The sequence below is a fragment of the Strix uralensis genome, chromosome 33 (genome assembly GCF_047716275.1).
Source record: "Strix uralensis isolate ZFMK-TIS-50842 chromosome 33, bStrUra1, whole genome shotgun sequence".
In the NCBI taxonomy this organism is placed as follows: Eukaryota; Metazoa; Chordata; class Aves; order Strigiformes; family Strigidae; genus Strix; species Strix uralensis.
Genome location: NC_134004.1, coordinates 1,680,081 through 1,701,576, shown reverse-complemented (window position 1 = coordinate 1,701,576; position 21,496 = coordinate 1,680,081). Strand labels below are relative to the sequence as shown.

At 54.2% G+C, this 21,496-nt stretch overlaps 1 protein-coding gene across 7 annotated transcripts in view; it reads left to right on the top strand.

The window, feature by feature from the left end:
- LOC141936558 (cyclic AMP-dependent transcription factor ATF-7) overlaps positions 1-18,349 on the top strand; it is a 66,673-nt gene extending 48,324 nt beyond the window's left edge. For all 7 annotated transcript variants that reach the window (XM_074853618.1, XM_074853617.1, XM_074853620.1 and 4 more), the window contains 9 exons: positions 2,272-2,390; positions 5,052-5,186; positions 5,823-5,980; positions 8,521-8,620; positions 9,901-10,014; positions 11,122-11,268; positions 12,529-12,726; positions 14,890-14,998; positions 17,991-18,349. In XM_074853618.1, coding sequence (XP_074709719.1) covers positions 2,272-2,390; positions 5,052-5,186; positions 5,823-5,980; positions 8,521-8,620; positions 9,901-10,014; positions 11,122-11,268; positions 12,529-12,726; positions 14,890-14,998; positions 17,991-18,208 — 1,298 coding nt within the window. In that variant the 3' untranslated portion in view covers positions 18,209-18,349. The remainder of the gene's footprint in view (positions 1-2,271; positions 2,391-5,051; positions 5,187-5,822; positions 5,981-8,520; positions 8,621-9,900; positions 10,015-11,121; positions 11,269-12,528; positions 12,727-14,889; positions 14,999-17,990) is intronic.
- The last annotated feature ends 3,147 nt before the right edge of the window (positions 18,350-21,496 follow it).

Sequence of the window (21,496 nt, the reverse complement as noted above, 5' to 3'; positions counted from 1 at the left end):
TCTCCCGGGGGAGGGCTTGCAGAGACAAAACAGGCTCCCAGAGGGAGAATTAATTTCAAATGGGATCAGGCTAATGGGAGTTGATGGCGAAGAATTTGGGGCAGGGGCTGAGAGAAACCTCAGAATCCTAAAGGATGTTTTTTCTTCAGCTCACCCCCTTTCTAAACAGGGTGCTCAGCAGCAGGGTTAGCTTTTGCTTGATAAATGCGGGGTGTAAATTGGCCAGGCAGGGCTGGGGGAGCAGAAATGGGGTATGGGCCTGTCCCCAGCTGAAGTCCCACCTGCTCTCGCAGGGGTGCAGCATTAAGAGCCCTCATCTTTGCTGCTCCCTGAGGTATATATTCCTCCTGGGCACAAACTCTCACGGGAAAACCGGGGGTGGGATGAAACACTTCAGTTTTAGCCCAAGGGACAGCAGCGAGGGCGGGTCTAGCCCCCTCTCCCAGCTCCTCTGGGCTCATGCTCAGTGGGTTGCTCCAGGGTAAGCCACAAAGAAAAAAAAAAACAAACCCCAAACTTATTTAGCTGTGGTCAGTGCAAGACCAGCCTATTTAACACCAGCTTTCCCTGGCTGAGATCTTGACGGCAGATCAAGCTGCCGGGGGGTTGCGAGGGCTATAAAGCATGCTGGCTTTGAGCAGGGAGATCTAGGGCGTTATTGCCCTACATTCCTAATGTCCTTTTTTTTTTAAGCCACCATTTTGTCTCTGAGTTTTCTTGTTCTCTCCCTCCCTCTTGCTTTGTGCTGAGTCCAGGGCAGCAGCCCGTGTGGTAATGAGCGGGAGGATTCAGCGTACATCTCTTGCCGTAACGCCGGGGTTAAGCTAAAGAGAGTCGTAAAGAATTGTTCTTTCTCTGCTGGTTCTAGCTGGCAGCAGAGAGACTTATTTAAATGGGAACGTGCACTTCTGGGGTGATGCTGTGGGTGGAAGAGCTGCTGAAATTCCTGGAGGTACGAATTGGGGTGGGGTAGGACGAGAGAGGTTATACGACTTTGCTTTTGTGGCATTGTGAAAACTTCTGCTGGAGATTTGGGCCCCGGGCTGGCGTGTGCAGCTCGGAAGGACATTGCTAAACGGGGAATGGTCCGAAAAGAGCCCTGAGAGCTGTTAAAGCACTGGAAAACCAGCCTCCTGCTGAGATCTGTCGTTGACAAAAGTTTCTTGGTTTAATGAAGAGAGATTTGGGGGGAACCAAAGTGTGCTCAGAGGAGGCCTTTGCTTTATTAACAAAACCGATAGGTCGGGTTTGAAGTCAGACTGGAAATAAAGGGTCATTCTGTGACAGCAAGGTGAAGGAATCCCCAGAGTCCCTTCCCGAAGGCTGCGGGAGACTCTCCACCACTGGCTGGTTTGAAATCAAACGGGACGGTTTCCGTAGACACTTCAGCTCGAGCACAGCCACTGCGCTCGAACGGGGAGCGTCCGTGCCAAACAGCCGATGTTTTATGCAGGAGGTCAGGCTAAAGTATCCCAGGGATCCCCTTTGTGCTTAAAAAATCTGTGTAGTTTTCTGCCAGATGGATTCTTTCGGTGGAACGTGCTCGTGCTGGGCTCCCGCTAGTACCTGGACTCCTGACCTAACGTCACGCAGAAAAACGAGGCTCGCTGGGAGCGGGGAGATTTCTCTCTGCTTTATAGCCTGGGTGATGGCCAGAGAGATCATGACTCAACGTGTTAATATGGTGGAAAACGGGCCCCAGAGGGATTGCTTTGGACAGTGGTGGTAATTATTAGCACTCCCACGTAGCCGTCTGTCCTAGGATGCGCATTAATGTACGGAGCCGGCACAGGGAGGGAAGCGACTCTGCCCAGCTCTATTCCACATCAGCGGCGCAGCTGCTCCGATCAGCCCTTTCCCCTCTCATCGCTCCATATTTTTAAGATCCGCTGTTTCAGGGAGATCAAACCCCCCTATTTTCCTTCCTTGCAGCAGCAATTCAGATGAGGACAAGCAAAACCCTGGGGTGGGAGGGACAGGACACGACCCAAAGGCAGGAATTTCACAGAAATCACTGCACGCCTTTCGCTGCAGTGATTTATTTTTTTTTTAAACAGCATTTACCAGAAAGACAAAACCAACAAGAAATTATTTTCCCCTTTCTGAATCGTCACTTGCTTTGCAAACACGACACACGCTTTAGCAGAAAAGCATCCAGACTTCCACAAAACAGAGGCCACATTTGCTAGCAATCCCCGGAGAGGACTGAGGTGTTCAAAAAGAATTCTCTAGCCTCTCTTTAACCGCTGCTTGGTGTTACAACCCAAACAGATCAGACTCCGACCCCAACTCGGTTCTTGAAGAACTGCGAAGAAGTGGGACTCTTCAATGAACTGGCCAGCTCCTTTGAGCACGAGTTCAAGAAAGCTGCGGAGGATGACGAGAAAAAGGCAAGAGGCAAAGGCCACCGTTGCCGTAAAACTGAGCCGGGCGCATATTGTGGGGGCTGGAGGGGGGACGGTGCTGTTCTGATGAAAGGCACATGTTGTAGGGTAACGAAGTGTGGTCTCGGATTTAATATGCCGGCTTACATGGGACTTTATTTTTTTAACTCGGGTGACTTTGGCTGGCTATCCTGCAATCCAAGGCCTGGTGAGAGCGGATTTTAATGGTTTATTATTCCTTTGGCTTTTCGCTTCAAAAAAGAAAAAAAAAAAAAAAGGCAGTACCCAAAACACCTTGGGAAGAAGATGCAGGAAAAGAGCAGGACTAAGTGCTCAGGATCTGAGCAAAAAATTCACTCAGAGCCTCCTTGGGGCTCAGGAGCCGTAAGGATGATGGGATGGAGCTCAGCCCTGTGCCTTTAGCGTTTAACGGTGTCACAGTACGTGCAAACGCAGAGAGGGGCTCCGTGGAGGAGCGAGGCTTTTCCAAACAAAGAGCTCCCTCCCACGCCGGCCGTATCGATTCAGGCTGCCCCTGCCAACCCCAGGAGCGCAAGGGTCTGAAGGACAACGGGATCTCGTCAGATAGCAGCTAATTAAGGACATTTCCCCCCCCCGCCCCTTCCTAGGCTCTGAGGAGCAGCAGATGCGTATTGGGCTCTTAGACTGGCACATACATTTACTAAATTGATATATGTATGTACATACGCTCGCAGTCAGCGGCGCTGCTCGGAAATAAACTGCGGGAGCGCAGCCGCGTAAATCTTCACCGAGATGGGGAACGGAGGAATTCAGAATTAAAACTGAAAACTGTCTTTCACCCGCTCTCCTAATAACAGGGCTCTTTAAAGCATAAATTGATCCCTCTCATTGGTATGCTGCAGGGCCTTGTCGGGGCTGCGTGGCATTTTATGCTCTGAATTCCCTGCCTTTTGTTCTCTGCAGCCCAGACCCCGAGCGCTGGGAGAAGGTAACGTTTCGTTTGTGGTTTCACATAGAAATGGTTGAGCAGCCCACAGTCTAGCCAGTCGTTTTATACGAAAGACCACCCATCTCCTGGGCTGTGCTACCTCATAGCTGCAGCTCAGATCCTGAGGCTGTTCCATGGTTTCCTTTTTTTTGCTTTAGGATGACTGCAGCCTAAATATTTCCGCCGGCAGCCAGGCGAACGCGGCGGCGTGAAGCTTGGGGTGGTTTCAGGCGTTTAGGGAAAGCATTATCCCTCCTAGAAAATCTCTGCGCAGGCGAGGTCCCCGGGCCCAGATGGCTTGTCACTCACAGAGCCTGGCCAGAGCTGCCTGCTGCATTTCTGAGATGCTTTTCAACATTTGGCCGCATCGAGCCCAGTTGCTGCTGCTGTTGTGTTTTGTCCTCCAGTTCCAAGGGTGGTCTCACACCAGCACGTTAATTAAAACCATAGGCACAGCAGGAGCTTCCCTGGAGGCACTTTAAGTGGTTTGAAACTTTCCTGCCTGTTAATCCCTTCTCCTTTGTGATTCCCAGTGCAACATCTCTGCTTAAGAGGGGCAGGTAAATGGTTCCTGCACCTACCGCAAGCAAAGCTCCGGCGTAAATCAGCGCAGAGCTGCGTAAATCAGGGCAGAGCCGAGGCGCTGGGGCCGCACCCGCTCAAGAGCAGCGAGAACATCCGTCGATGCCCGGCTTTACCCTCTTGCCGCAATTTTCCCTCCCTTGAGAGGACTTAAAATGCAGCGAAGGAGGAGGTTTAGGTTAGCTGCTAGGACGAACTGTCAGCAGCCGGGCGAGCGAAGGCGAAGCGCTGGGATTGATTGTGGAGGGAGGGGAGAGCAGGTTGGACAAACAGCTGTCAGGACTGATTTAGGGAGAGTTTCTCCTGCCCCAGACGGAGGGAGGGGCCGGGTGATTTGCGAGGTCTCCTGGAGCCCAGTTGAATGCAGCATCCTGCGGTCAGAGTCGCGCTCCGTTGCGCGCTCCTCCGGCGCTCCCGTACGCCATCTTCTCCCAGGTCTTCTCTTCCTCCAACTCTGGGGAGGGGAGAGGTGGCCGCTCAGTTTTGTCCCCCTCCCTTGTGGTCACCCTGCCCTTTTCCCATCCCCAGCAGGTCATTAACTGGTTAAAATGGGGCACGTGGCACTGCTGGAACCCAGGGTGATGGCAAGTTGCCAGGTTCAGGCATATGGTTGGGTTTTATTTTAATGGGGCGCTCATAGATATTTAATAACTTGCATGGCTCTTTGTTTGCTTTTGATAATCGGGTAATAAAATAATTCAGGCTGATTTATACAATGCTTTACAGCTCTTCTGTGAATGAGAGTGCCTTCTGTAACTCGCAGGCATTTGGCTTTGTTACCTGTTCTCCTTAGCAGAGCCCTTTTATGAAAAAAAAAAACCAAAACCCAAAACTAACCCATGGAAAGAATTGTGTGTGTGTGTTACTGAGAAACCACAAAATGGTGCCATCTGGGGCAGAGACCGTCTTTCCTAGGCCCCCGTCTCTGTTTGGACGGGGCCGGCACAGCGCGGCACCGCTCTCCGCCTCGGGCTCCCAGATGCTACTTCAGTACAAATAAATAATAATAATTTGGCAAGAGCTCAGAGCTGTAGCTCTTCCTCTGGGAGCAGCCGAATGTTTCACAAACAATATGAGCTAATTGTCCTTTCAATCCGTGGCTGGTTTTCCTATAGAGTGCCGGAGCCCTGGACATGTCTCTGCCCTCCACCCCAGACATCAAGATAAAGGAGGAAGAGCCGGTGGAGGTGGACTCTTCCCCGCCGGACAGCCCTGCCTCGAACCCGCGGTCGCCACAGAACAAGGAGAAGGTAGGTGCCCTGCGGAGATGTTGGTCTCCTCCTCCGGATGAGAACAAGCTTGGTGTGCCAAGGCTTGATTTGAGCTTGTCAAGTTCCCCTCATTTTAGAAAGAAAGAGAAAAGCTTCTTCGCTAAAATACACGTTTGCTTGCCCCTAAGTCTCCACACGGGTTTGGCTAAGGCAGAGAGCCTTGCTGTTCCCCCTGGGAATGCTTTCCCAGCAGGGTGGAAGTGCCAAATAAGTATCACATCTCCTCCGGGAGCGGATCTTCTCTGAAACCAGCTCCCTGGGTCCCGGGGAGGTGATTCAGAGCAGGTCAGTCCAGGTGACCCGGTCTCCATCTGAGCATCTTCCTGCCCTTAGAGACACTAACTGGGGCCGGAGGAGCGGTCACTGGGGAGGGGGATTATTTCCCAGAGGCTGCTGCAGGCAGCCGGAGTCTGAATTTCTGTGCCCTGCTCCCTGCGCTGACATCAGATCAGTGTGGCTTTGGGTAAGTTGCTCCCCTCCGCACCTCAGTTTCTGTGGCGAAGGTGCTGTGATTTTCCCTAAACTACTTTTAAGCGTGAGAAGGAAGCGACAGCCAGGTGATTATTAAGCTAATAAGTAACAGCGCGTCTCCTTTTGTCCGTTGATCCTCTTCAGGAGATCCCCTCCAAGCCTGTAATCATTTCTACACCTACTCCAACCATCGTGCGTCCAGGCTCGCTGCCGCTCCACCTGGGTTATGACCCGCTGCACCCCACGCTGCCTTCCCCAACCTCGGTCATTACCCAGGCTCCCCCTTCCAACAGACAGCTTGGGTAAGTACGGAGGAGGGATGCGTGTGCCGAGGTTTTTCTCCCATACCGTCAGGCTTCCTGGGCAGTAATTAGGTACCTAAATAAGTTCCTTGATTGTCAGAATAACTGAGGTGCCGCGATTCCCGCTGCGGCTGCTTGGGCATAAGGGCCTCGTTGCAGCACTGTCTGCAGAAGCAGAATGGGGTGTAAGTGCAGAAAGCGGGAACTAATTGTCGTAGTGTAACGAAACGAGGCAAAACTCACCGTGGGGAGAAATTAAAGCCGGTCCCCAAACACGTTGACATGACACTCGCTGTCTGTGATGGGAGCGTGGCCTGACGGGGGACTCCCAAGCTGCTTCTGCAGCCTGATGCGGTGGCGAGAGCTCAGCTAAAGCGGCGGGAGGAAATTGTCTGGATCTTTAACGGCTTTGGGGTTTTCTCAGACAGCTGTTGCCTCTGAAGTGTAACCTCTTCTGCAACCTGCTGGCCTCCTTCATGGTCAGCTTCTGCCTCGGGAGCTGTTTGTTTCAGCAGATCTAATGACCTGCTCCTTTTTGCCCCTTTAACAATCTGGATCGGAGGCTCCAGAGCACTTGCTGCCGCGGTTATGAGCCCGCCGCACTGTGAGGTAGCTCCAGCCCTGCACATAAAAGGAAGGAGCCTGAAGGATGCAGGAAACACATTACAATGAGCCCTCAGGAGACGGCTACTTAGCCCCACTTCTATTCTTTGGTGTCAGGATGCTTCTTTTTTGCTGTGATCCTGGCCTCTTTCTAATTACCCTCGTTTGAGGCTGGCTCCTTACATTAACCAGGCCATTTTTTTCAGCTGTCACTTCATATTTTTGTGTGTGTTTTTGCTCTGACCCTCTGGCACCATCAATCCAGACTTCCTGATGGAAAGTTTTAAATCCTGTCTTGAGGCATTAAGGGGTTAAGTGATTGTCCTGGCGTTTTGAAAGGGCATTATACTCCTTCTGTAACCCTGCAAAGACTCGTGGGGCTGTTTGGAACCGAGTCCCCTTGCGCTTGGAGGCACGAAAGAATCAGAACTGGAGGAAACTAGACTTGAATATGATTTTCTGTGCCCTTCGCAGCCCACAGGGATAGATCCCTCCTGGGGTGCGAGAGCTGAACGCGCGCTCCGGAGAGGTCGGGCTGCAGCTTTAACGAGGGTCCCTGTGTTAGGGCCGCGGTGGCCGTGGTGGGGTTGTCAGCGTGACAGAGATGGAGGGGAGGCTGTGACCTTCCTGTAACTCGCCTTGTTAGGCTGGGATTTTCAAAGCAGCCTGGAGGATTTGGAATGCCCAATAGAAATGAATGAGAGGCCAGCGTTCGCGTTCCCAAGGCAGCCTTAAAAATTCCAGCCTGAGTTATTGGCACGATGAACTCCCCCCGCTCTGACCCACGTCCCCTGCTTCTCCCCACCCTGCCGTTACTCCGTGCCAGTGCAGCTTCCTCCGAGGATCCCAGGCAGCCCCTTCCCTGGGCTCTGCAGAGGAGGCAGCAGCAAATTTGTTTTCTCCCTCCCCCAAAGTCAGGCTCCCAGCAGCTCTACTTTTCTCTTCCTGGCTCGTCTCTGCCTCCATTCGGTTCCCTGCTGCGCTGTCGTGAAGGGAGGAGGAGCGGGAGCTCAGCTCTTGCTGGCAGGGACAGTTTCCTTCCTCTCCCCATGGTCCGGAGCAGATCAGCTCTGGCTTTTTCTCCGCTCCCCTAGAAAAGCTGAGACCGGAGGCTCAGAGCCAGAGCACGGTGAGGTTTGTGACGCTCCGAAATGGAGGCAGGGGGGTGTTGTGCCTCTTTGTCACCACACGCTGCCTTTCACTGCAAAGTGATCCGCGATGGAAAAAGTTCTTGGTATTTTTAATTTGTCACAATTAGGCTCCGGCGCAATCGCCTCCTCCCCCAGCCTGCAGCGAGCGGGGCCGCTCCCGTCTCCCAGAGCCATTGTCTCGGCAGACACAAGCCAGCCCTGCATCAGCTCCATATTTAGGAGGTTTTTTTCTGGAGTCAGAGTCAGAAGCGCTTGTTAATGGAAAGCTAAATCCTTGCAAACCCTCTCGAGGGAGCTCAGCAGAGGCGGCTCACCGGCCAGGGAGTTCCTGGTGGGCAGGAGCAGCTGCCCAGATCCCCCCGGTGCCAGGCTCAGCCCGGGAGGACACTTTGAATCTCCCCGAGGAGGAATTGCAGCATCCCCCGGCCATGCTTTGGTGTCTATTCAGGTGGGCAGCGTGTCTCGGGCCTTTGGCAGCCGCGGTGTTTTGGCCCAGGAGTTCACCAGAACCCACCATAACTGCCAGCCCCGAGCGAGGAGCAGCAGCCTGGGTCACCTCCGTGTGACATTGGCACGTGCTGGCTGCCCTGCGGCCGCTCTGCGGGAGCCCGAGTTACCTTAACGCCTGCTCAGCCAGGCTTTGCACCCGCCCATTCAGAACTGGGAAAACTGAGCCCAAATCCACTAACCAGAATTAACCTGCGCTTCTGCCCTTGGGCTCATGGGGCCGCCGGGACAGCGTAAACTTGAAATAATCCGTGAGAACTTGAATTGTTGTTTCTCCAGGTCTCCCACAGGTTCCCTTCCACTTGTCGTGCAGCTTGCAAACGGACAGACCATGCCCGTCCTCCCAGGCCCTCCCGTACAGATGCCTTCTGTTATATCGGTGAGAGAAACTTCCGACGCAGCTCTGCGCGGCGGCGGAGGGGACAGCGCTTTTCCCCTGCCAGATATCTGCAGACGCTTCCATTTTGTAAAAATTAAAAGATATCTCTCCCCCTCTGTGCAAGATATGACTGGAAGAGGAGGAGGAGGGGTTCCAGCTCTGGCGAGGTAGTAATAACATGTCGATCACACTAGAGGGCAATAAGTCTGGAAAAAAACAAAGCCTTGCCTGGACAGATGGCTCATGCCATTGATCCAGGGCTGGGAACTGTAGGATCCCTGATTAGCTGCTTCCATTTGGAACAGCGTGCCTCCATTGAAACCATTCGAGCTTGCAGAGAACATGTTGGTCTTTGCAGGCCAGGAAAGCCACCCTGAACCTCGCCAGCGTGCTAAAGAGCTGTTTGAATATCAGCCTTGCGGGTTGTGCTTTTTGGCGTACGGAGAGTTTTCCGTGGTGCAGAACTCACGAGCAGATTTGCCCGGTGGGTGGCTCGTGCGTCTTCCGAGCGCTTCAGCTCCCGACCGAGCGGCCTGTGTGAATCCTGTCTGGCCTGCTGGGCACGTCTTCTGGGTTTTGAGTGAGTAATGGCCAAAACCTTCTGCCTCAGGTGGCGGGAATGTTGACGTCAAAGCAGGCAGGCTGCAGGCAGCTCGGCAGAGCTCGTGGGCACGGAAACATCTTTGGAAATGTCTTCGCACCTTCCTGATCATCTGAAACGCTTGTGGTTGTGGTGCTTTGCAACGGCGTACCTGAGTGGCTTAGAAAAGCAAGGGCAAATTCTGGTTTTTCCCCTCTTTGGTGAGGGAGAAAGCTCCCTGCGAGGGCAAATTCTGTTTTTTTCCCCTCTTTGGTGAGGGAGAAAGCTCTCTGGGTTTAGGAGGGGATGCTGTGACTTACCCTCGGTGTCGCGGCAGCTTTGCAATAGAGCCGGACAGAGAACCAGAGGGGATCTCGTACCCTCCCTCTCCTGTCCTGGTGGGGAAAAATCCCTCTGGGAGGGAGGGGAAGGACGGAGGCTTTAGGGCTGCCCTCCTCCCTGTCCTCAGCGCTAGGCTGGTATGGCTGGGTGATTCCCAAACAGCCACCGTGGCCACCAAAGGAGTGGCTGCTGGCCTTCAGTGACAGCAGGCGTGATGGATGGCAGTAGTTAAACGCTGAACGTTTGTCAGGATTTATAAATGTGCTTGGTTGGGGAATTATTACAGAGCCGCTTCGTGGAGCGTGCTTGCGAAAGCACCTCAGCTTCCAAAACCTGTGTGTTGCTTCCTCCCTGATAGCTGGCTCGGCCGATGTCCATGGTGCCAAACATTCCCGGTATTCCTGGGCCACCCATCAACAGCAGCGGCTCCATTTCACCATCAGGACTTCCAGTGCACTCTGAAGCCAAAATGGTAAGTGTGCAAATACATGCCGGGGAGGGTCCCATGTCCCTGAGACTTCACCAGCTCCTCCAGAAGACACTTTGTCTGGAGGTTTTTTTCCCTGCAGCCATCACGAAGAGCCGCTGCTCCTCCGAAATCCTGTGCAGCCATCGGAGCGCAGCCCCGCGCCGAGAGCAGGTGGTACAAATGCCACCAGGAATATTAGACTAATCAGCGCTGCGGCTCTGGCAGGCAGAGCAGGCAAGCTATTGTCAAGATAAACCTCAGCCCCATCCTAAACACGGCTGTTTTGTAAAGCTGGTGCTTCTAGTTCCAAGTTAACAGATGGGTTGGAGGTGGGCTTGAGGAAGGCAGAGCCAAGAGGAGAGATGTTGTGCTGTAATCCAAGGATGCTGGTAATGGTTTTCATGGAGACCCCTTTAACTGAAAGTTTATGAAAAGAATTTTCCTCTCTTGGCTCTTCATGGCTCAAACTAGGTGTACACAGAGGGGAGAAGCGGACCTAAGTTTGCGAACAAAGAGCAGCAAAATCCCCAAGGGGTTTTTTTTTTTTGGCTGAGACGGGGTGGAGGTGTTGGCAAACCCCCCTCTCACAGCGCTGCTGCTCCCGTCGCACCCTCGTCGGGTGCCTGCGGGATTCGCAGGTGCGTGGGAGCTACAAGTGGGCTGAGAGATCTTCAGCTCTGAGGCCTGAAAGAGCCGTCCTGCCCCGTCCTGTCCTGCTGCCCAGAGAAAGAACTTGCGAGACACGGTCTCGATCACGCGTAGATCCTTCTCCATCCCAGGAGGACCCTCCGCGGGTGCTCGAGGACGGTTGGGCTCCGCAGCCTCGGTCCGTGGTGTTTCTGCAGAGCCTGCTGGAGAGGCAGCGGATCGCTGCCAGTCGCAGTAGCAATTTTGGGATGCAGACACCTGTCTGCTTGAGCCTAAGTTGGAAGCCGCTCTCTCTTCGGGTAGGCCAGATGGTGATGGCTTTCGGTTGGATCTGAATCAGCCGCAGCCCCCAAAGAGCCCGTTCCCCAGCGGCCTGGCTCCTTGAGTGATGGAGGAGCTGGTTATAAAGCCTTAACAGCATGGAGAACGGAGCCACTAACATCCTTTTTTCTCCTCTAACAGAGGCTGAAGGCCAGCTTGACGGCATCCTCCTCACTGAATGGCAGCAACCTGGTGGTGGGTTCAGCCAGCACGATGGTGACGGCGCGTCCGGAGCAGAGTCAGATCCTTGTCCAGCACCCTGACGCCCCTTCCCCGGCTCAGCCACAGGTCTGCTGCTGCTTAGCCCGCGAGGCTGGGCTGGAGGTGCTGGGGCTTTCTCAGGGAAAGAGAATGGAAACCTTACAGCTTGCTGGTTTGCAGAATGGGTTAAAAACCTTGTTTTTTCAGTGCCGCTTCAGCACTAATGGTCTCAAACACCACCAGGCAGAAAAACTTCAGCAACATGTTAATTTGCTTGACAAGGTCTGGAGTTTCGAAAGAATATTTCGCTCTCTTCTCCCTGCTCAATTACTGGGGTTAAACGCTCCCCTCTTAGGCAATCAACTCCACTGGCTCCTGCCAGCTAACCAAATGCCAGCCTTCCATCAGGATCGCCACCTGCTCCGTCAGTTAGATCGGCTTCCAAAAGTTTAATATCCATATGCTGCCTGACAGCGAGTACCGAAGTGTAACCGCGCTCCCCGATCGTGGCGGTGTAATTACGGAGCCCTCGCAGAAGCGCCGGCGAGGCTGTGTCTGCAGGACTCTCTGCCCTCGCTGACTTTGCCTTTGTTCTCCCAAAATAAAACCGGGAAACGCGCGGCGTTACGAAATCTTTTTGTACCGCTTGCCTCAGAGCTCGTTTAGGTGAAGATATGCAGGGAAAATTGAACCCAAATTAATTTTTAAAGCAAATTGCCCACTCAAAAACTGTAATTTGTGCTCGGTGAGTCAGTTACTCGAACCCAAACGGGGACGGTGCGTGGTTACGTGCGTCAGAGCGGGGTCGAGCGCTCCCAGCCCTGCGGCTGGTACCCTCCGACGGCTGGTACGTGGTCACGGGCCGTGTGGGAATCTCCTCGAGGGGTCACTGCAGCGTGAAGTGCTTTTTAAAGTCTCTTAAGTGAAATTAAAAGGAAGGCTCTTTCCTCTGCGTTGCCCGTGGTCATTTACCACGTTAACTCTTCGGCGTGGAGGGGAGGAAACTTCTGCTGTCGGTTACGTGCCCTTAGCTGACTGTTGGAGTTTGGGATTTAACTAATCCCCCCCGACACTGGCATGTTCACCGGGTTCAGGATCTCGGAGTTGAGGCGGATTCACCCCTTAAGTTTGCAGAGCACGTCAGGCTCAGCTGAGGAGCAGCTGCCAGAAACGCCTGTGAAGGGGGTTTTGTCCCCAGCTCCCCCGTCACAGCCAGGGCTGCTCGGTCCGTCCCCTCAGCGCACAGATTTTCAAAAGGAAATCCCTTTCTGCCCCAACCTTGGTTACACCTGCCTGCGCCAGAGCTATTTTTCAGTCTCCTCTCTCTCTCCCGTGCCCCATCTCCAGGTTTCCCCTGCCCAGCCCACCCCCAGCACCGGCGGGCGACGGAGGCGCACGGTTGACGAAGACCCGGACGAGCGCCGGCAGCGATTCCTGGAGCGGAACCGGGCTGCGGCGTCCCGCTGCCGCCAGAAACGCAAACTCTGGGTGTCTTCCTTGGAGAAAAAAGCCGAGGAGCTCACGACCCAGAACATCCAGCTGAGCGTGAGTATGTAACCGTGGAGGCTGAGCGCAGCCCTTCGCCAGCGTTAGGACCGTCGCTCCGGAGGGAACATCCTCCCCGTGCTGCAGAGACGTGCGCTCGGGCGCTGCTCGCCGGAGCAGGATCGCTGCCTCTCTGCCTAGACTTTACTCCTTGCTTCCCATCCCGATGCTCTGCCTCGAGCAGGCCGTGGGGGAAGAGCGCTTCAGGGCTCTTCTTTCCTCCCTGTCCCCCTCGAACGGGCTCTGCCCATCAAAGGCAGACGACACCCAGTTGGGTGGGGGTGTTGGTCTGCTCGAGGGTGGGGAGGGTCTGCAGAGAGACCTGGGCAGGCTGGAGCGATGGGCTGAGCCCAGCTGGGGGAGTTTCACTAAGGGCAAATGCCGGGTGCTGCCCTTGGGCCACAACAACCCCCAGCAGCGCTCCAGGCCTGGGGAGGAGTGGCTGGAGAGCTGCCAGTCAGAGAGGGACCTGGAGGGGATTGGTAATGAGCCAGCAGTGTGCCCAGGTGGCCAAGAAGGCCAGTGGCATCCTGGCTTGTACCAGCACCAGCATGGCCAGCAGGGACAGGGGAGGGATCTGACCCCTGTGCTGGGCACTGGTGAGGCCGCCCCTCGATGAGTGGGTTCAGTTTTGGGCCCCTCACCCCAAAAAGGCCCTTGAATGACTCGAGCGTGTCCAGAGAAGGGCAACGGAGCTGGTGCAGGGTCTGGAGCACAGGTCTGATGGGGAGCGGCTGAGGGAACTGGGCGGGTTTAGTGTGGAGAAGAGGAGGCTGAGGGGAGACCTCCTGGCTCTCTGCAACTCCCTGAAAGGAGGGTGCAGAGAGGGGGGAGGAGTCTCTTGAGCCAAGGAGCCAGCGGCAGGCCAAGAGGGAATGGCCTCAAGCTGCGCCAGGGCAGGGTCAGACTGGCTCTTAGGAAGGATTTCTTTGCAGAAGGGGTTGTTGGGCGTTGGAATGGGCTGCCCAGGGCAGGGGGGGAGTCCCCATCCCTGGAGGGGTTGAAGAGTCGGGTTGAGCCAGCGCTGAGGGATCTGGTGGAGTTGGGAACGGTCAGGGGGAGGTTCATGGTGGGGCTGGAGGAGCTTCAAGGGCTTTTCCAACCCGGGTGATTCTGGGATTCTGTGATTCAAGGAGCGACACCAGCCTCAGGAGCAGAGCTCGGAGGCCCCAGGAACCAGCTGGATTTGCAGAGTGGAAACCTGGGAGACCTCTCTGCTGGCACAGAGTCAGCAGAACTGCTCCCGGTTCCCTGCCCTGCACGCTGGACCTGGCACTGGGGTGAGCAGGGAGGGCCTGCAGCTGCGGCCTGCAGCCCTACGGATTTTTTTCCTGGAGAAATGGGTTTCCCTGGCTCTCTGGCAGCACCCCAGCGTGCCTAGCAGAAGGGCAGCGCGTCTGAAAATACAGACTTCACTTCCACTGCCGTGAGCCCCCTTGTTAATGTTCTCAGCACTGGCTGATGAGGATTGAAGGGTCTGCAGAGACTGAACTCGTGTCCGTTCTGGGCTTTTTTCTTTTGCTGGTGGCCAGTGACTCATGCAGTGGGATTTTTTTCAATAGCACTGATCATGGTATTTTTAATCTCTTCCCAAGATAATTATAGAAACTGTTTCCTCGGGCAATTTTGAAAGACAATTGACTGAGTTTCAGCTGTTTCTCCAAACATTTCAATAGAGGAATAATATGTGCACAGAGTTTCCAGGGGAGCAGACCTGGTTTACCACGGCAGCTCACAGAGACAGCGAGAGCTCGGGGGAGCTCTGATGCTCCCCCCCAAGCCTGGCGCGGGCTGAGCTGGTTGTACACTCAGCTTCTCGCTCTGTTTAGTTTTCCAGCGGAGCCAACAGCCCGCCGGAGTGTCTGACTCAAGCAGTTGGCATTAGCAGGAGGGCTCAAGCAAATGTATGGCCAGGATTAGATGATCAACATAACGAGGGGGCTTTCCAGCCAGCGGCGGGGGCTGCTGGAGGGAAATGCTGCCGTCCATGTCTTGCGCGTTAAATTCCCCAAACCCAGAAACTTTGTTTGGTGTTCTTAGGCCGGAGGCGTCTCAAATTAGACAACAAATTGTAAGTTTGCAGGGCACATAAATTAACGTTGCTAGAGGCTGCTGTCGAGAGCGGGAGTGATGCAGACGTGCGTGTTTGTTTTTCAATCTCAGAATGAAGTTACGCTACTGAGGAATGAAGTTGCTCAACTTAAACAGCTCCTGCTGGCTCACAAGGACTGCCCCGTCACTGCACTACAGAAGAAAACACAGGGCTATCTTGGTGAGTGATGACTTCTGCTGGTCCTTACTGCCCTTTCGGTAGCTCTAAGCAGATCAACATAAAAGGTGTCTTCACCTTGGTCTCTGCTCCGTCACCTTCCAGCTCCTGCACCTGGCAGGACAGGACAGACCCTGGTCCTGTGTCCTCTGCTGATGGGGCCTCCGCAGCCCCCATGTTGAGGAGGCTGGGCCTGCAAATTGGCACTTTACCTGGTTTTATAAGATCTTGGAGCCAGGCAGTGAGGGCGACCGTGGCGCGAGGGAGGGAGGTAGCGCATCTCCCTCCGTGGAATGTTTGACAGAGATCCGTGTCTCCGCTCTCCCTGGAGTGCGGGCCAGCAGCTCTCCACCCGCTCCCAGGCAGCGTGCCAAGCACTTGATATTCTCTTTGAAGTTAAAAACTATTGCTGCTCTGAAAGCGAAGCCAGAGTCAGAAAAGGCCAGACTCTATAAATGACATCATGGGGCTCTATATCTCATTCTCTGCAATTCACATCAAATTGGCTCGGGTTTGGAAGTAAGAAGGCCTCTTTTTATCTTCTTTTTCTTTCCTTTCATTTTTTATATTTTTTTTTTTTTTCAATGCTGCCTATTTCATTATAATCAACCCGGGAGCTAAACATTATGTCTGGATTCTTATGTCATCTCTGCAATAACAATTCCACGCTGTGGTATTTGTGCGGAGGCTTTGGGAGGATGCTGGAGTCCCCTAGCGTTGCCTGGATTAACGGGACGAGAGGCAGGGAGGGCTGGAGAGGAGGAATGGAAGGGGGAGAAGAAAGAAGAACAGGAAGGGGGAAAAGATAAAATAAGAAAAGGGAGGGGGAGAAAACAAAATAAAAGGAAGGGGGAGAAAACAAAATAAGAGGAGGAAGGGGGAGAAAACAAAAGGAGAGGGGAAGAAAACAAAATAAGAAAAGGAAGGGGGAGAAAACAAAATAAGAGAAGGGAGGGGGAGAAAACAAAATAAAAGGAAGGGGGAGAAAACAAAATAAGAAAAGGGAGGGGGAGAAAACAAAATAGGAGAAGGGAGGGGGAGAAAACAAAAGGAGAGGGGAAGAAAACAAAATAAGAAAAGGAGAGGGGAGAAAACAGGAAAAGGAAAGGGGAGAGAACAAAAGTGGAGAAAACAGGCACTGTCCTTCCCAATTGCCTCCTGACTCCCATCTCCTGGGTCTCTGAAACGCTCTTCTGGGCGGTGAGGCACAAATCTGTGCTGTTCGGGGCACAGCCAGTTTATTTTCACTCATTACAGTGACTCAGAGCTTGAGTAATGTGGTCGTGAAAATCCTCGCTGTCCCCCAGCCCTTGCAGACAGGTGTTTGCTCTGTGTATAATGCAGAGAGGCAACATGATTTTTCCTGTTAACTTCCAAAGTTTACAGTTCCTATTATTATTCCTCACAGTCTGTCTACTCCAATAATAGGAATTCATCACACATCTGAATAATAAAAATGAAATTCACACCTCCCTCCCCGTGCCCCCCCCCTCCCCGGCTGCCTTTTTTATTATTGAGATTTGTGACTAAGCAGGTCCTTAAACAAAAACGCCAGATTCCCTCGATGGAATTACAGCTGCCTCATGTACAGTTGGGTTGTTTTATTTGTAATACCTTGTAAATCTCCTTTTTGGGATGCCAAACTGTTATATTGCTCTGCTCGACCTTCTCTCTCCCCGCCAAGTCGCTTTGCTGCGCTCGCCGCGTCTTTCATTGTGCTGGCAAAGGCCGAGCCAAGGTTTCACGAGGGGAGGCGAAACCCGTTTGGGAAAGGGGGTGCAAATTCAAGCACCTGGTAGGAAACTGAGCCCTAAAATACATTTGCTGGTGCCCAGTAAGGTTGTAAACCTCCGCACCTCTGCTCTGATTTTTTTTTTTTTTTCTTTCCCGGTGTCCTGGGGTTTACCCTCTTGACGTGGAAGAAGTATCCCAGCTCACGCCATTATTTTGCTCTTTTAAAGGAAGGTGACCGCATCTTACCCGTAATTCATCTCGCCAAGTGCACAGGAGGGAATTTCCTCCTGACATCTGTAGATAATGAGTGTATACCCCTAAAGAGAGAGGTCTGATTGCTCTCGCCTTGGCATTTGATAGGTCACAAATTATCCTCTGTGTTAGAAGCTCTGCCTGGGCGCAGTGGGCTGTTTGTGGGAGAGAATCCAAAGTTTTGGAAACCAATCTGCGTCGCTCAGAAAAGAGCACGGAAGAAGGTCTCTGCCTTTTGTTTGCCTCCCATCCCTTCCATCATATCGCTTCAAGACAGCGAAAGAAATCAAGCAAGCAAACAGTTTGTAATGGGCTCTAATTGATTTTAATGTTCTAGAGAACAATAAAGAGCAAACCAGGTAATTTATATAAAAAATGGCAAAAATAAAACCCTGCCTTTGCAGAAGGGTTTGCGTCGCACGCGCTCCTGTCTGCTCACCCAGCAGATGGTGAGGACTCTGAAGGAACTATTCAGTCTCTGGGCTAAATGGCCTTGAACCAAGTACCACGCCAGGAAACAACATGTAGGAAAGTTCATTTCTTATAATGAGGAGACAGATTTATTACGCTAAAGGTTACGCCGGCTCTGCCATCCGTGGTGTGCAGCCTGTGCTTTACGCCTCCCTGGCACCAATTCCGGAAGATTCGGTGCTGTTCCTCCGAGGGACGGGGCCGGCCGGACCCGGTGGGTCGTTACGTCCCGACTCTAATCAGTTTTATTTCCAGTTCTCACTTGCTTTTGCCAAACAGCTGCTTGAGGGGGGGCCCAGCTCAGTGGGGGGAGCTGGGATTCCTGTAGGGATCAGCCTCTCCGTTCCGGGCTGCTTTGGCTGGAAAGGTGAGTGTTAAATAAATACCTAATTTCTGCACGCGCTCCGAGGCAGAAGCGCTCTCCCGTCCCGTCTCCTCGCTGTTAATACCGGTAGCAACACGCGTGGCCTCTCTCTAACCTTGTTTTTTCTTTTTCTTTTTTTTTATTCCATCCCTTTCTCCTCCTCTGGTCAAGCAGAAAGCCCAAAGGAGAGCTCGGAGCCCACCGGCTCCCCTGCTCCCGTCATCCAGCACAGCTCCGTGACGGCCTCCCCCAACGGGCTCAGCGTCCGCTCGGCGGCGGAGGCGGTGGCCACCTCGGTGCTGACGCAGATGGCCACTCAAAGGACAGAACTGAGCCTGCCGGTGCCCTCACACGTCATCATGGCTCCACAGTCGCAGTCTGCTGGCAGATGATGTCACACGGCGCAGACGACGTCACACAGCGCCTGGGCCGCGGAGCCACCCCCCAACTCGCGGCCGGAGAGACTGATCGGAACCAAGTCCCTGACGAGTGGGAGGTCGATAAGGATTTTTATTTCTTTTTTTTTTTTTTTCCAAGTGAGTTAAGGGCAGCTACGGCGCTTCTTACATAGCCTGTACAGATCCCGGCCCCCCGCCGCTGCCCCGCCATCACCCGTCCCCGCGGGATGGCCGCGCATCGGGCGCTTTCCTCCATCTTTTGGTTGACGATCCGTCAACTGGCAGAGTCACCCCAGCACGCAGAGTCTCACTTTGAAAAGCACCTTGAAAGGTTCGCTTTCAGGTATCAGTTACATTAACACTAAACCTCCATGCTTGGTGGATCCCCTTGGCGCTTTCACTCTTCCAAATCCCCCCCTCTCCCTCCTCCTCCGCTCTCAGCAAAGGAAAACATAGCTCTTGGGAGGCTGTGACATTTAGTCGTGCTGTCAATGTATTTTATTTTTAACAGCATGCTGCTTCCAGGCATCTGCTCCCCCCTCTGCTCTCGCTACCTGAAACATTGCACCTTCGCACAAGAAGCCTCCTTGAGCTCCGAGGTTAAAGGGATCGAGCTCCATCTCGTCACACACTTAACTCCCAGCGACAGCTTTTCGGACACGATGGGAGTGTAATCGCTGTAAATCGGTTTGTGGGAGAGGGGGGACGCGGGGCTGGGGGTAGCGGGGGGACGATGTGTGTTCCTGGTCGCTTGGGCCGCGCCGGGAGCTGCGGCCGTTCCCGTGCCGCTCTCGGTTGCTGGGGAAAAGGGACCGGCTGTGCCCGCGGCGCTGGGGCTGCCTCCATCCTCCTTCCAGTAAATTGGTGCTGATCTGCCTCCGCTGGGACCGGCGCAGAGGCGCCCTGGGAGGTCCATGAAAGGATGAGCCGGCCCAGCAGGCGACAATAATGTGAGTCCCAGAATTCATCATCTGCTCCCAACTCCTCTGTACACCTTCGCAAACAAACCCCTCCATTTCCAAGGATCATCTCCTTCACACGTAACCTCGACGACCTTAATAATGGTGGCCTTAAATCATGAATGAGTTGCCTCTTCCAAGGGGAGGGAGCACGAAGTAGTGTTTCTGTTTGCCTGGGCTTTTACCTCTTCATGATTATCTTCCGCTCTCGCTGATGGAGCAGCCGTTGCTTCCCAGCCAGAGCAAACACAGGATTCACAGAGCTTCCAGTTTCGTAGGGCAGGTTCAAAACCCAGCCTCGATGTTGACACGCTTGGAACCGGGTCTGTTTTCTTGCCGGGCGGGCGGAGCGCACGCGCGCGTGTCTGTGTGTGATTCCCACGGCCGCCGCCGGCCCCGGGCGGGCGACTGGAGTCGATAGTCTGGAAACGGGAAGGGGCGTTGTTGGGGCTCTGAGCAGGAACCTCGTCAAAGTCTGTGGAGCTGCGTCGGCCCTCGCTCTTCCTCACCTTCTCGGGAGGTCCCTCCTCACCTGAGCTCTCGCCCACCTCAGGTTGCACTCGCCACTTTTGAGCCAAGTTTGTTTGTCAAAGTGATTTCGTTTGGCTTATCCAGACTTGGGAGGTTTCCAGGGACAGCAAAACCCAAAGCAAAGTCTGAGCAAGAAACCTGCTCCCGTTATGGATGGGGAAGTTCAGCAGTTTGTTGGTTTTTACTATCGATGGGATCTGTCTTCTCCCCCTCCCCTCTTTTTCAGGTTTTTCTTGACTTCTCCACGCGGTGCTGCTCTCGTGCTCTCCTGGTTTCTCTTGCTCGTCTCGAGAGTCGTCTTGGGCGTGAGCAGGGTCACTTCTGGCCTCGGCAGTTTGCACTTCTGGTTCAGATCCTGCGTAGCCCCCCAGGACCCGCCTTTTAGTTTCTCTAAAGCCGTTTGGGCAGAGTCTCAGTGCAGGGAGATGGTTTGGCTCTTGCTGTCCCAACACGGTGTGGGTTTGCAGTGAGAGCGAGCTCTCGGAATAGGACACGGGGCGGGGTGGGGGGGGGGGTTTGTCACGTCTTAAAGCCGCGCGACCTGGACAAAAAGGGGTTTCAGCCAGGTGAGGCACAGCGGGGGATCAGGGCCTTTCTGGGGGGCCAGGATCTAAGGCAGAGGGTTTGCAGGAGCCACAAGAACCAGCCCGGCTCTGCTTCCTCTCTTGGAGCTGCTGGTGGATGCAGGTTGTGGAGCTGCTACAGGGAACGGCAGAAAACCGCGCGCTCCTTTGCGCGCTCCTAAGAGGTGTGAAAACAACCCGTCTTGCAGCCAAGAGCTTTGCTCTGGTCTTCAACTCTGCTCCGTTTGCTTCAGGGGGGCTTTGAAACAAGTGTCTCTCTCTCTTCCTTTGTCTGGCAACAGCAGGAATGACAAAAATGTGTTGTAAACATATTTGCTTCATCACCCGGCAGCCGTTGGGTCCCTGTCCCTTGGTGCGGGGAGCGAGCAGCAGCGCCAGCAGTAGCTCACCAGCTCCTCCTAGGCTCGCCCAGCGTTCAGCTCCGCAGAAAAACCCCGGCTGTCGAGGAAAAGTGTTCGTTGAGAGAAGAGAGAAAGGAGGAATCGAGCTCTGGGCTGATCCCTTGTTTGCTTCCTTGGCGTCAGGGTGTGTGTGGGGGGGTGAGGCAGAGGCGAGGAGCAGCCGGTGGCTTCGCTGGCGAAGGGTGACAGCGGAGAGGCCGCAGATCGGATTGAATGCAGCAGCTTCCCCGACCCCTTCTTTTCACCCTTAGGGACTAAAAGCCACCCAGTTCTGTGGGACCGGAGAGCCGAGATGGCCCAGGCTGCCGGCGACCTGCCTGCGGCCCACGGCAGGGGCCGGCCCCGGGAGCCCCGCGCTGGCTCGGGCCTTGCTGGGGATGAGGGGGACGATGCCGAGAGCGATTTTTCTCCCCGTCCCTCGGTGCTCCTGGTGCTGCCCCGCTCCAGCACCCCCCCGCCTCGGCTCCCCTCCGCCTACGAGTGCTTAGTGCCTTGAAAAATCCACAAACCCGTGAAAACGCAGTTGTAAAAGCTCCAAACCTGGGCAGCAATAATCAGGGAACAAGCGTTTGATCGTACTTTAATTTTTTTTTTTTTTTTTTTTTTTTAAATCGGGGTTGCAGCTTTCCCGCGGCCCTCCGGGTGTGTTGTACCCCGATACCTGCCCCGCTGCTGCCAGCGCAGGGCCCGAGCAGGTTTCAGGTCCCTGTTTCTCTTCCCCGCTTGCAGGGAGGGAGCCGGGTGGTGCGAAGGAGGAATCGTCCCCCCGGCGCCAGGCTGAGCCCACCATGAGGAAGGCGACTGAAA